Source organism: Prunus mume, linkage group LG3 (assembly GCF_029339155.1).
Source record: "Prunus mume cultivar Tortuosa linkage group LG3, ASM2933915v1, whole genome shotgun sequence".
In the NCBI taxonomy this organism is placed as follows: Eukaryota; Viridiplantae; Streptophyta; class Magnoliopsida; order Rosales; family Rosaceae; genus Prunus; species Prunus mume.
Window position 1 is genome coordinate 17,253,863 of NC_142700.1, and position 12,045 is coordinate 17,265,907.

The 12,045-nt window shown below is 34.9% G+C and overlaps 2 protein-coding genes across 2 annotated transcripts; one reads left to right on the plus strand and one right to left on the minus strand.

Annotated features, from left to right (window-relative positions):
* Positions 1-4,303: 4,303 nt before the first annotated feature.
* Positions 4,304-5,227, plus strand: LOC103326535 (uncharacterized). Its single transcript, XM_008228768.2, has 2 exons — positions 4,304-4,469; positions 4,767-5,227. Exons 1-2 carry the CDS (start codon positions 4,386-4,388, stop codon positions 5,034-5,036), a joined length of 354 nt encoding a protein of 117 aa, XP_008226990.1. The 5' UTR covers positions 4,304-4,385; the 3' UTR covers positions 5,037-5,227.
* A 913-nt stretch (positions 5,228-6,140) lies between these two features.
* LOC103326575 (endoglucanase 11-like) lies at positions 6,141-8,661 on the minus strand. Its single transcript, XM_008228816.3, has 5 exons — positions 8,430-8,661; positions 8,103-8,315; positions 7,760-7,960; positions 7,297-7,551; positions 6,141-6,929 (listed from the first exon to the last, which is right to left on the minus strand). Exons 1-5 carry the CDS (start codon positions 8,643-8,645, stop codon positions 6,273-6,275), a joined length of 1,542 nt encoding a protein of 513 aa, XP_008227038.2. The 5' UTR covers positions 8,646-8,661; the 3' UTR covers positions 6,141-6,272.
* Positions 8,662-12,045: the final 3,384 nt, after the last annotated feature.

A 12,045-nucleotide genomic window follows, 5' to 3' on the forward strand; every position in this document is an offset into this window, starting at 1 on the left:
TTTTTTTCCTTACTGATTTTTTTTTTTTTTTTGGTTTGCTACAATAAACTGAGATTAATTATTAAACACTAAGATTCATTATTATTTGCTACCCACTCATAGTGGGTGGGTTGTCCAACTTACTTAATCTCTATCACATCGCAATCACTTTAATGCCCTACTTAGTTACAAGCCCACGTTACAAGACTTGGTAATTACAACATCTGATATAAGTATTTACAAGTATTTGCATCATTCAATATAGTCGTGCAGCTGTACCACATTACAACTTAAAAGTTCAGCCACTATATTACATTTTAATATAATTTTTTTAATATATATTATTTTTATTCAATAATTTGTGTGAATTTTGTGTATAATATACGTGGATTTTGTGTGTCTTATTGAAATTTTTGTAAAAAAATACATGTGTTAAACTTGAAAAATATGTACGTTCATGTATAATATGAATATTGTATGTTTGCTTTTTAAAGACTAGGGACTTGGGCCTTGGAGCTCTTGGGCTCTGGGGAAATCTAATTAAGACAACCAAACGAAATAAGTAATTTTATTTTTTTTGACGTCCATTGAACTTGAAGTACTTACTATTTATTAAGTCATTTATGAAATCAGTAACATATTTAAATATTCACTAAAGAAATAATAATTAAAACATAATTACTAATTAAAGTAATTCAAAAAGGCTAAGATATTACTTAATTACATATATTAAATAAAAGAAGTTGGCCTTAAAAACGAAAGTAAAGAAAAAAAAATTTCAAAATTAATACAAAAAACCTCTCCCGAGACAAGTTCATCGGCACAGATCTATGCCGGCGAAATTTCCTAGATTAGCAGTGTAGCCGCACGGCTATACTATATCTTTTCAGAAAATTAAAAATCCGAGTAGAGCCGAACGGCTATACGCTATATAAATATACAAAAGGGCAGCCCACGCCTAGGTGCCACGCGCCAAACAAGTAAAGCCGTTCGGCTATACTATTTTTTTAAAAAAGAAAATTTTATAAACCGCTTATAGTCGTCCGCTATACGATATATATACAATCCCCTTCTATTGAGGGATCCTCAAATAATTTTATTTGAGGGACGCCCTTTAGGGTACCCTACAATTTTTTTTCAATGATCCAAATCATATATTTTTTAGGTCTTCATTCATAGATCATCCTTACAAAAAATTAGACAAATCAGAAACCGTTTCGACATCCAATTGTGTTTTACAAAATCAATGAACACGTTGTTTCAAGAAAGTACTAAAATTTCAATAACTCAATTGAGTGGTCAAATGATATCGGATTCAAATGATTTTTTGTAGAGATGATCTTTGAATAAGTATCTACAAAATAGACGGTTTGGATTAGTGAAATGCAATCCATAGTGGGGCCTACAAGGGGTGTCCCTCAAATAAGCTTATTTGAGGGATCCCTCAATGGAAGCTCTCTGTATATATATATATATATATTCAAAAGACACCCGCACATCGCCTAGGCTCCACATGTCAAAAAAAGTAAAGCCAAGTGTCTAGGAAATTTTTCAAAAAAAAATTAGGGAAAAACCGAGTGTCGCCGTGCGGCTATACTATTTTGACTAAGAAAAATTTAAACATCCGCGTATAGCCGCACGGCTATACTAGTTCGGCACATTACAACTTAAAAGTTCAGCCACTATATTATTTTTAAATATATATTATTTTTATTCAATAATGTGTGTGAATTTTGTGTATAATATATGTGGATTTTGTGTGTCTTATTAAAATTTTTGTAAAAAAATACATGTATTAAACACGAAAAATATGTACGTACATATATAATACAAGTATTTTACATTTTCTTTTCAAAGACTGGGGACTTGCGCGGGGAAATCTAATTAAGACAACCAAACGAAATAAGTGATTTATTTTTTTGACATCCATTGAACTTCTAGTACTTACTATTTATTAAGTCATTTGTGAAATCAATAACATATTTAAATATTCACTAAATAAATAATAATTAAAACATAATTATTATTCACTAAAAAAATTAAAAAAATCTTATTCTTATCCTCAGTCAAACTACAAATTAAAAATTAGTTCTTATTTCTAAAAACTTGATTTTTTTTTTCTTATTATTATTTTGTTTTTAATATTTTATTCATATTTTAATCAATTTAAAATTCAAAATATATAAAAATACCATTTTATCCCTGCATTTAACAGAAAAGTTAACAAAATTGACAGCAGGACCATTTGTCTTGATGAAATTGAAGTTAAAGGACCATGGGAACAATTTTGGAAATTGAGGGACTTAAATGCAAATCAAGTCTAAGTTCAGGGACTAATAAAATGAATAACCCAAATTAAAATTAAACTCTCTCTCCCCCTCTATCCCGATTTCTACTTCCCCCAAACTTGATGTGTTTTTTTTGGTTGGTTTTTTCTTTGATTTTCTTTTATTGTTATTTTAAAGATATGAATTTTGTATTCATTTTTTTTGTTTTAATATAAAAATACCATTTTGCCCTTGCATTTAACATAAAAAGTTAACAAAATTGACGACATGACCATTTGTCCTAACGAAAGTGAAGTTAAAGGACCGCCTGAATGATTTTGGAAATTGAGGGACTCAAATAAAAATCGAGTCTAAACCCATGGACTAGTAAAACGATTAACCCTAGGAAAAATTAGTAACCAATTTAAGAAGTCATTGCTCATGAACTGATGTGGTATAGTCACCTCAATTGCCACATAAAGTGGTTTTAAAATGTGGTATGGCTAGCATTATTGTTGTGAAGGGTTTTTAGGTCTAATGGTCCTAAACTTTAACCCAATTCGCATTTTGTCCTTCAATTTCCAAAATTGTTCTCGTGGTCCTTCAACTTCTGCTTCATTAGAACAGATGGTCATGCCGTCAATTTTGTTTTCTTTATGTTAAATGCAAGGGCAAAATGGTATTTTTTGTATTATTTTTAATTTCCACCTTTTGAATATTCTTTTCACCCAAAAAATAAATAAATAAACTAAAAACTAAAATCCTTCTTATTCTCGCCATAGTAGCCATAACCCCTTGACCATGTTTGACTAAGGATAGGAAGAAGGTGTTTTAGTTTTTAGTTTTTTTATTTGTATTTTTATTTTTTTGTTGAAACGAATATTCAAAAGGTGGAAATTTAAAATAATACAAAAATACCATTTTGCCCCTTTATTTAACAGAAAAATTAACAAAATTGACGGTAAGACCATTAGTCCTAACGAAACTAAAGTTGAAGGACCATAGGAACAATTTTGGAAATTGAGGAACCAAAATGCGAATCGGGTCAAAATTCAGGTACCATTAAACCTAAAAACCCTTGTGGTGAAATAGGTATGAGAGAGAATATCTTAAGGGAATAGTTGTTCAACCACGGAACAAATTTAAGTTATTATGATATTGTATTTTCATCCTCTTCAATTTTTATTGTTATAAATGTTTGTGAATGTAACACTATGCTCTCACATATTGCATTTTTCACAAAACACAATCAACATCTTTATATAGAGGAGAGTTTCAACTTAGGAATAAGAAATCTTATCAAGTAAGTACGATTGGAAATCAAGAAAGCAACAAATAAAGTAAAGTTGGGAGTTTTAACCACTCCATATCCATCTTTGTCCTCCTCACAAGACAATGCAAGATGATCTAAAGAATGAGTTAGTTCTCTATGTTTTTTTTTATATACGAGTTATAGACAAAAACTACACAGAAAGAAGGTTTTTCACATACACAACTAATGTGTCATGAGAATTCTATCTTAAAAGTTAAAACCACGGATTCACTAGACTATATCTCATTGGTGTTCCCTACTTGTTTGAATTAGCTGGAAGTTGGATTTTACGTATATCAATGTGGTGCAACTTTTGTTCCTTTTTTGGGGAAGTTAATACTTTACTGGAAAAACTTGTCCGCCATACAAGTTTGTACAAAATTAGGGATTGATTGTTAACCGTTGTATTGGATGGTAAAACTTTCATGCAAAATGTTTCATACAGTTTCCTTTATCTTATAACATGATGAGTTACGCGAATAAATGATAAAGATATGTATTTTTTGGTTTTTTTTTTAATTTTCAGACCAACTGTTGTTAACGATCTGATCACTTGCCGGAAGATGATATATACCTCCAAAATAGTACACACATTTCAAGAGAGAAAAGATGTACACACAAAAGCCATGCTCCAGAATGAAATGGCAAATCCACAGAGTACCACGTTTGTGTAGCAGGAGACACGTGTACGCCAACATCTCCGCATTGTCATTTCTTCTGCCCTTCTTCATAATCCATATGCCTTGGAAACAAACTTCATTGTCTGTGTGTCTTATTGCAATCTGAGTTCGATCAACACATCAAGCTGTGCTAGCTGGTGTTCAGCCATGAGAGGCCATCTTTTTCCTCTGCACACCTTCCCATCAAGGTCCTCCTCACTTTTGAGGTCCTTAACAGCATGCCACAACCAGGTAAGTTTCAAATTACCAATTAATTTACATCATAATCATGTTCATGATCATACCCTTCCTTAATCTGTAACTAATTAAGGTACCCTTTAAGTCAAAATAGACATTGATTTCTAATATAATTGGGTGAATCAATTGGGGCTTAATTGCTACAACATGTAGATTTTTTTTATACAAGTGATAAACTATTCTAAATTAGTCTAATTTGCGGGGAGAGGGACTTGAAATTGGTGCAAGGACGGGCTCATTATCCTGACCAACTGGCCTAATCCACGTTTGCCATGTGGAACTTTAATTCAGAGGTACCATAGCAGTCAAGTTAGCAAGGGAGAGCACAGCAGCCACATGAATATAGAAGAGAGAGCACCTTCAACAGCTGAGGAGTTCAAAAGAGTTGCTGAGGAGAAGCTGAAGAAGGCAGAGCAAGGTGTAGCCAGTCAAACTGCAGACAAGACATGTGATGCGACAGAGGAGACTACCTTGGGTGACTCTAGCGTTGACTCTGTCAAGAACAGGTACAAGCAACATGAACCTGGTGCCGATTACAGAAGGAGGCCACATGATGACTGAATAATTTTGATTGCCTAATTAATACTTCGTTTTGATTTTCTGAGCAATAAAAGAAAATCTGGATATCATAAAGATTAATAGCAAAGGGAAGCCAGATTGTGTAAATTACATATCCAAGAACTCAACTTCAACTTGATTGAGGAGTGTTAATATAAACCTTCTTTATATAATTTGAATGTTTTGAATGGAAATATATATCTCCTTGAGGCAAATATTTTGCTGTATTTGGTTTAGGGTTTATAATCCCTCATTAAGCCAGGGCCGGACCTGATGCAAATTGGTACTCATTACCAGACAATCTTGGCGCTCATTTATATGGTAGCAAGCAATTGCACTTGTGTACTTGGTAGCTTTGATTGAAACCTTGAAATATATGTACATAAAGCCGCTGCTGCTGCTGCTGCTTATTTGGATCATGGTCTGCAACTGCAATTCATTAATAGGGCTGGGACATGATCACGTTGTTTTCACCTTTGCAATATACTCATAAGTTACACCCTGCGTTGTAACTGATAGCATTCAAAGGTTGATGCATCAGCGTACGTTTGCTCCAAGCAATTTGAATTTGACAACCATTTTTGGATGCTCTGCAAACTCATCGGCTGGGTCATATAATTCCATCATCAATAAAAATTAAATAAATAATCCCCAAAATGTCCGTGAATATCATAACTCCTTCCTTCAGCGTATTGGGTTCGTGTTTGTGTTATAATTCCTAATTTCCCATGCCACATATGCACCTAATAGAAATGTAAGCTATAACTTTTGTGTTGGTTGTAAAACAGCAGACTGTGTGATTCAAATATATTATCAACCGCGAATAGAATCCAATTGATTCAAATATATTATCAACCGCGAATAGAATCCAATTGCATTGACTTGCAGACCAGCAGTGTCAGATTTGAATCTCTATGGCACTATGGTAGTGATAAATTCATCTCTCCTCCATTATCGTTTATAATATCGCTTATATTAAATAAATAAAAATATTCTATTACCCACCAAAAAGAACCATTCATCTGCCTAGAAGCTACTAATGACTATTTTCAATTGCCAATAATAACAACTGCAAAATGAAAATTGGTAAACTTATTTATCTCTTTCTGTCAAATAATTAAACTTGTTTATTCCCCATTTGCATTTCTTTCTTTGTACATTGGGTTAGTAATGTATGTTGCTTTGCTTCACAAAATTATCAGACCCTTCAAAGACACTTCCATACATACATCCTATTAGCTAGCTAGAAGCTATTAATGGTTGATTAAGAGACAGATAATCACCTTCTAATCTATCCAATTTAGCAAGAACACCAACTAATGTCGCTGTATTGTAAGTACATGCCTCAGTCTGCATGTAATTCCACCTTTCATCCCTGAATCCATCATTGCCATCTGGCCCACCAACTAGGGCCCCAACTAGCACATTTGGGTTTGGACGATGCATCCGATACCAGCTATCATACCCCTGAGTGCACCCAATAAATCCCTTGTTCCTCTTGTAGGACTCTATAGATGCTCCTCTGTGGTGCAGCCTTTGGGGGTATTTTGGACCATAACCCACCAAGTAGCTCATGGCCGTTGGATTAGACCCCAAAATGTAATCAACCTGTGATTTGGCAAATGATAGGAGTTCTTGTGGGCCCACCCGCCCTTTATCGCAAGTTAGATTCTGATGAGTGGCTTGGAGATAATCAGAGTACGTTGTGAGTAGAAATGCTGCGTTGGAAACATACTGCATGTTGTTCCACTGGCGGATGTACAATAAGCCTCCTGGGGTGCGTTGCACATTAGTGACATTGTTTTTGTCAAGGCAAGCACAAATGTAAAACTCTGCTTTTGAACGGTACTGTTCCAGTATGTGCATGTGTTGCTTATGCTTCTCCTCCTTTAGCAACTGAAAAAGAAAACGTATATGAGAGTTAAGGAATTAAAACCAATTAAATTATATATTTTTCAGTCATCACATGGTAAGTCAAATCCCCTATTATATATTAAAACCAATTAATTATATATTTGTTTAGTAATCACATGGTAAGCCACGTCCCTATTATATATAGAGTTACAGTAGTATATAAGGGTGGAGCTAATTCTAATAGGAAAAGGGCTTGATTTGTGGTCTCAGGTTCGAGCTCGCATTGCGTATTGGTAATGTATGCGTTGAGAAACCCCCATCGCCCTTATAGTTTAGATTATCGTTTGTATTGTTAAACAATAGGGATAAAAATAGAAGTGGAAAAGTGTTCAAGATTGAGTTTATGTACCATTGAAGCAATGATCTGAACACCAGCATACTTAACATCCCAGCTAAACTCTTTGATGGCCCAAGTGGTGCCTCCAAAAGCCTGAGCATTGTTCAAAGCATACTTCAAATAATCTTCATTGTTTGTGGCCTTGTACAACCACAAAGCTGCCCACAGCAACTCATCCATGTACCCACTCCAAGATGTGTAGTGCCCCTTGACCACTTCAATGCTCTCATCATACTTCCCCCTATACTTGTCACCAAACTCAAACAACTGCCAACAAATCCAAATCCCAAATTAATTATTATATGAATTTCATAATATAGGACCTTATAGTAAAATATCTGAGAGTGTATATTGACCAAGGGCCCAAAAACCATTACATTTTGGTAACCAGTACACCCACTTTGCATATTTGTCTATCAACCTTTTATATTTCTATATATGACAACATCACATTAATTAACTACAAATATGATACCTGTTGTGCATGGTGCAAAAGTAGGCCAGAGTAATGTGGGTTGGTTTTCCTAAACACAATGGCAGCCGCCGCCATTGCCGCCGCTGTCTCGCCAGCAATATCTGATCCGGGGTTGTTCTCATCGACCTTGTAGGCTTGACGAGACGTGGTCATGTCCTCAGGCCTTTGCCAACAATAGTGATCCGTAAATCCATCACCCACCTAAAATTACAGGCTCATAATAAATCAATTGAACCGACTCAACCTTTTAACAATCTGATATGTTATGTTACAAAACTATGAATATATATGGTAGAAATTCATTCAAGTAAAAATTCATTTGACATTATTATTGAATTATTACCTCACCCCACAAAACATTTGGGTGAGTATGGGCCTTGATGAAATAATCAGTCCCCCATTTGATGGCTTCCAAAGCATGCTTATACTCTCCAGCATCCTCCATTTCTCTGCCGTATTCAATCACACCCCAAGACAGCATTGTTATAGTAAATGCCATTGGCAGACCAAATTTCACATTGTCACCAGCATCATAGTACCCTCCCACCAAGTCCACCTGAAAATACACACGAAGGCCAAACAAAACGGCACAGCATTAAACACAAAAAGCACATTTATCATAGGAGTGGGCACGGTAAATTGAAGATTTGTGATGGAAAAATGGACTGACGCCTTGTTCAAGGCCATCGGTAAGGCCAGAATGGTGACGCCAAGTGACCCTTTGGTTGTAGGGTAGGCGCCCGGAACGCTGGGACTCAAAGTAGAGGAGGCTCTTGGAGAGGGCGTCGCTGTAGTCGAAGGACTGAGATGAGGAAATGAGAGCAAAGATGGAGAGTAGAGCACACCATTGTTGGAGGACAATACCTTGCTTCTTATTGTCCTCCATAATATTATTAAGATTTTTTGGTTTCTTCTCTCTTTTCTTCCTCCCACCAAGGGCCTCTATCTATTTATATTCCTGGTGTGATTTGTGTGAGGTCAAGACCACGCGAGCTTCATTGGGGGCGCCCATTTGATTGGCCAATCCCAGGAGTCTTTTGCTCTGTATTTTGACTTTGGCGAGTATGAATGCCACGTGATAGGAAAAGATTGATATAATTCTTTCCCCAATTCTTGTAAAAGTTATTTACACTAACACCTTCTCAGGTTTTTAATATTTTTAGAAAATTCCCTAAGGTTTTAGAAATTACACGAATATCTTTTGAGGTTTTAAAATGCTTTCACAAAACCCCTTTTTGTTGATTTTTCATCAAAGATCGATGATTTTATAATTTTATATAAAATAATTCTCCAAATGACAAAGCTAGCCTTTGATATTAGACTGCACATACATTCATTGAGATTGATTTTTCCATTTAAACACTTTTATTTTATAATGAAATCATCAAGTTTTGAACAAACAATCAACGAAAATGGATTTTGTGAAAACTAAAAAATCTTAGGAAGTGTTTATGTTATTTCTGAAACCCCATAGGATTTTGTTAAAAAAACGGAAAATATGAGAGTGTTAGTGCAAATAACTCTTCTTGTAGCCCCGAAAAATAGCATAATTTCATATTTTTAGAGTTCAAAAAAATTGGACACAGAGAATATCTGCGCAATAAGAATACTAATTACATAAATTTTAATTTAAAAGGGATACTATCACGCTAGAATTTTCTAATTGGGCGCATCACATTTGACCACACACTCATAGACGATTCTGAATCATATATTGGAAAATGTGTAATACATTCATTAATGATGCGCAATCGTGTCGTCCATTATATGCCTGGTTTTTTATTTATTTATTTTTATTATTTACACGATTTTTGCTATATATACATATTCTACTCATATTCTTATTAGTAATTTTTACCTTGAAAAATTTGGTGCTTTTTACTCGTCATTATGGGCTTGAAATTGGCTAGATACGGATATGAAGTGCTCTCCTTGAAATGAGATTGATCTAATTAAGGTTTTGACCAAAATCAGGGAATATTATCTGGATTAATTTAGCTCCCAATCATGTTAATTATGTTGAGCATGAAAAATAAGGTTGATGTGACGACTTGGAAATAATAGACAATCCATCGGATCAACCTTTGCAACTAATTAATAATTTGAAGATGTTGATATATGTGGCAATTTAAAAATGTTTGTTTGCTACTTTAATACTTTGTATCCCACGAACTCCAGCAAAATTGCAATCGTTGAAGCACCTAGAAGAAGATAACCACCAATCGGTGAACAATCATGGTACATAACCTAAAGCTAATTGAATGAACACCAAGAAATTTAAAGGAGGTAGCGCAAGCACCCAAGTTATTATCTCTATGCATTTACGATATGGACGCGAGAGATCACGTTTAGGATTTGTTGATGCAACCCAAGAGAGAAGGATAATCTGAGTGGTAGACAGACAAGTAATTGTCTGTCAATGTTAGGGCCCCCCTTTTTTTTAATACAAGATATAGTTTAAACTGCGAGGAGGGGGAGTTCTCACACACATACTACTAAGATGTCGGGATTCAAACGAAACCACTAGTTTGCAATCAAGGCCTTTTTCCACTGGATTAGGGTTCCATTATATAATGAGGGCCTTATATATGACCCTTAGATAAGCTCTTATCTTTTAACCGTTAAATCAAGTTAACCAATTTGATCTAACGATTAAAAGATAAGGCATCACCTAAGGGCATATATAAGTTCCTTACTATAGAATTCTTGTATAAACCTAATGAAGCTTATTGAAGTTGCGGGCCTCGGGCACCATTCTACTCATTCACAGATATAGCCCGCGTCATACCGCACATCATCGTCGATGGTAATTGATTTCACCACATTGGCAATTTCGTAGTTTTTTTGCAGCTAAAGCAACCAAACATGTTGTTGCTCGCCCCCTGAATTCCTATATGTGCAGCAAAATCAGCAATGTCTCTCTACTCATGTCCAATGCTTCGAGGTAAATATGGATGATGCCTGGTCTCCTCTTTCTAGACGTGGTGTCTTCAGTGCTTGAAGCTTTGCGTCTTTGCTATTGAGCAGGACTTTAGAAATGTCCAATTTGAAATTGAAGAGAGGTGATTCGTGGGCTCTATGGCAATATATCAAGAGGTAGGTGGGAATTCCACCTCAATTTGAGCAGAATTTGGGATAAGCTTGCACACCCCAATCTTATTAATGCTAGCTGGTCTTTCTCCACTTTGGTCCCCTGTTCCACAATAGGTCAACTTCTCCTAACGGGTCTTGGATGTTGCATTTTCAATCCTTCAATTTCCTGGATGGTGGTTGTTGAACCAAAAAAAAATTCATCACAAACTTTTTTTCCCAAGTTTCTATTGGTCAAAGCCCAACTACTTCCAACATAATTTCACCACCACTAATTAAATAATGAGGTTTTATTATTTAGTAAATTTAGGTTTTAACCACAAAAAAACTTTCACTTTTGGAAAAAGTCAAAGCTTTTTCAAAAAAGACAGAAAAACCTTTCAACTTTCAAATCAAAGATATGCAAATGTAAATGATTCCTTAGGAAATCCAAAATAAATAAGGGCAATTTTGTCCGTTTTGACTTCTTTACAAAAATTTCTCTCTTCTTTGAGTTTTTCCAAAGCCTCCCTTATTATTTTATGTTCGACCCATTTTAGACGCGGTGTCTGTTAATTACAATCTCTTGCTTCAAGAGAACACCATTTGATTCCATTATAAAGAAGCAGAACATGTGTGTATGGTTTTACTGCTACCCCTAAGTTAAACCTCAGGATTCCTACGTATACCTTGCGGGAATCAAGCTACTCGTAGTTCAAAGAATTGCAATGAATAAATGACTCACTACGAGGAAAATTTGATTTGAATTGTATTGAGAAGTGTTTGAGTGAATTTAGCTGAATAAACCAGGAATTTGATTCGAATTTAAGATTTGGACAATTGTGTATAGGTTGAATCTCTAGATTGCCTATGTATCCTTTCAAATGGCTCAAACCAACGTAGTTCGGAATTTAGAAATTAATAGGTAAATGTGGCCCACTAACAATGGCGGAAGCCAGGATTTCATGTGTGTGAAAGCCTCTTACAAATTATAAAGAATCAAAAATTCGAACTCACAATACGTACGAAAAATAATGCGTATACATATCACACATGTCAATAATTATATTGCTTATTAGTTGCAATCACGCATGTCAAGAATTATATTGTTTATTAGAATTTGTATCTTTGAGACAATTTAGAGATTTTCATGACCCATGAGAAAAAAATGAAAATTAATAGGAAAAATTAGATGGTTTTGTAGGACTAGGGCTTTG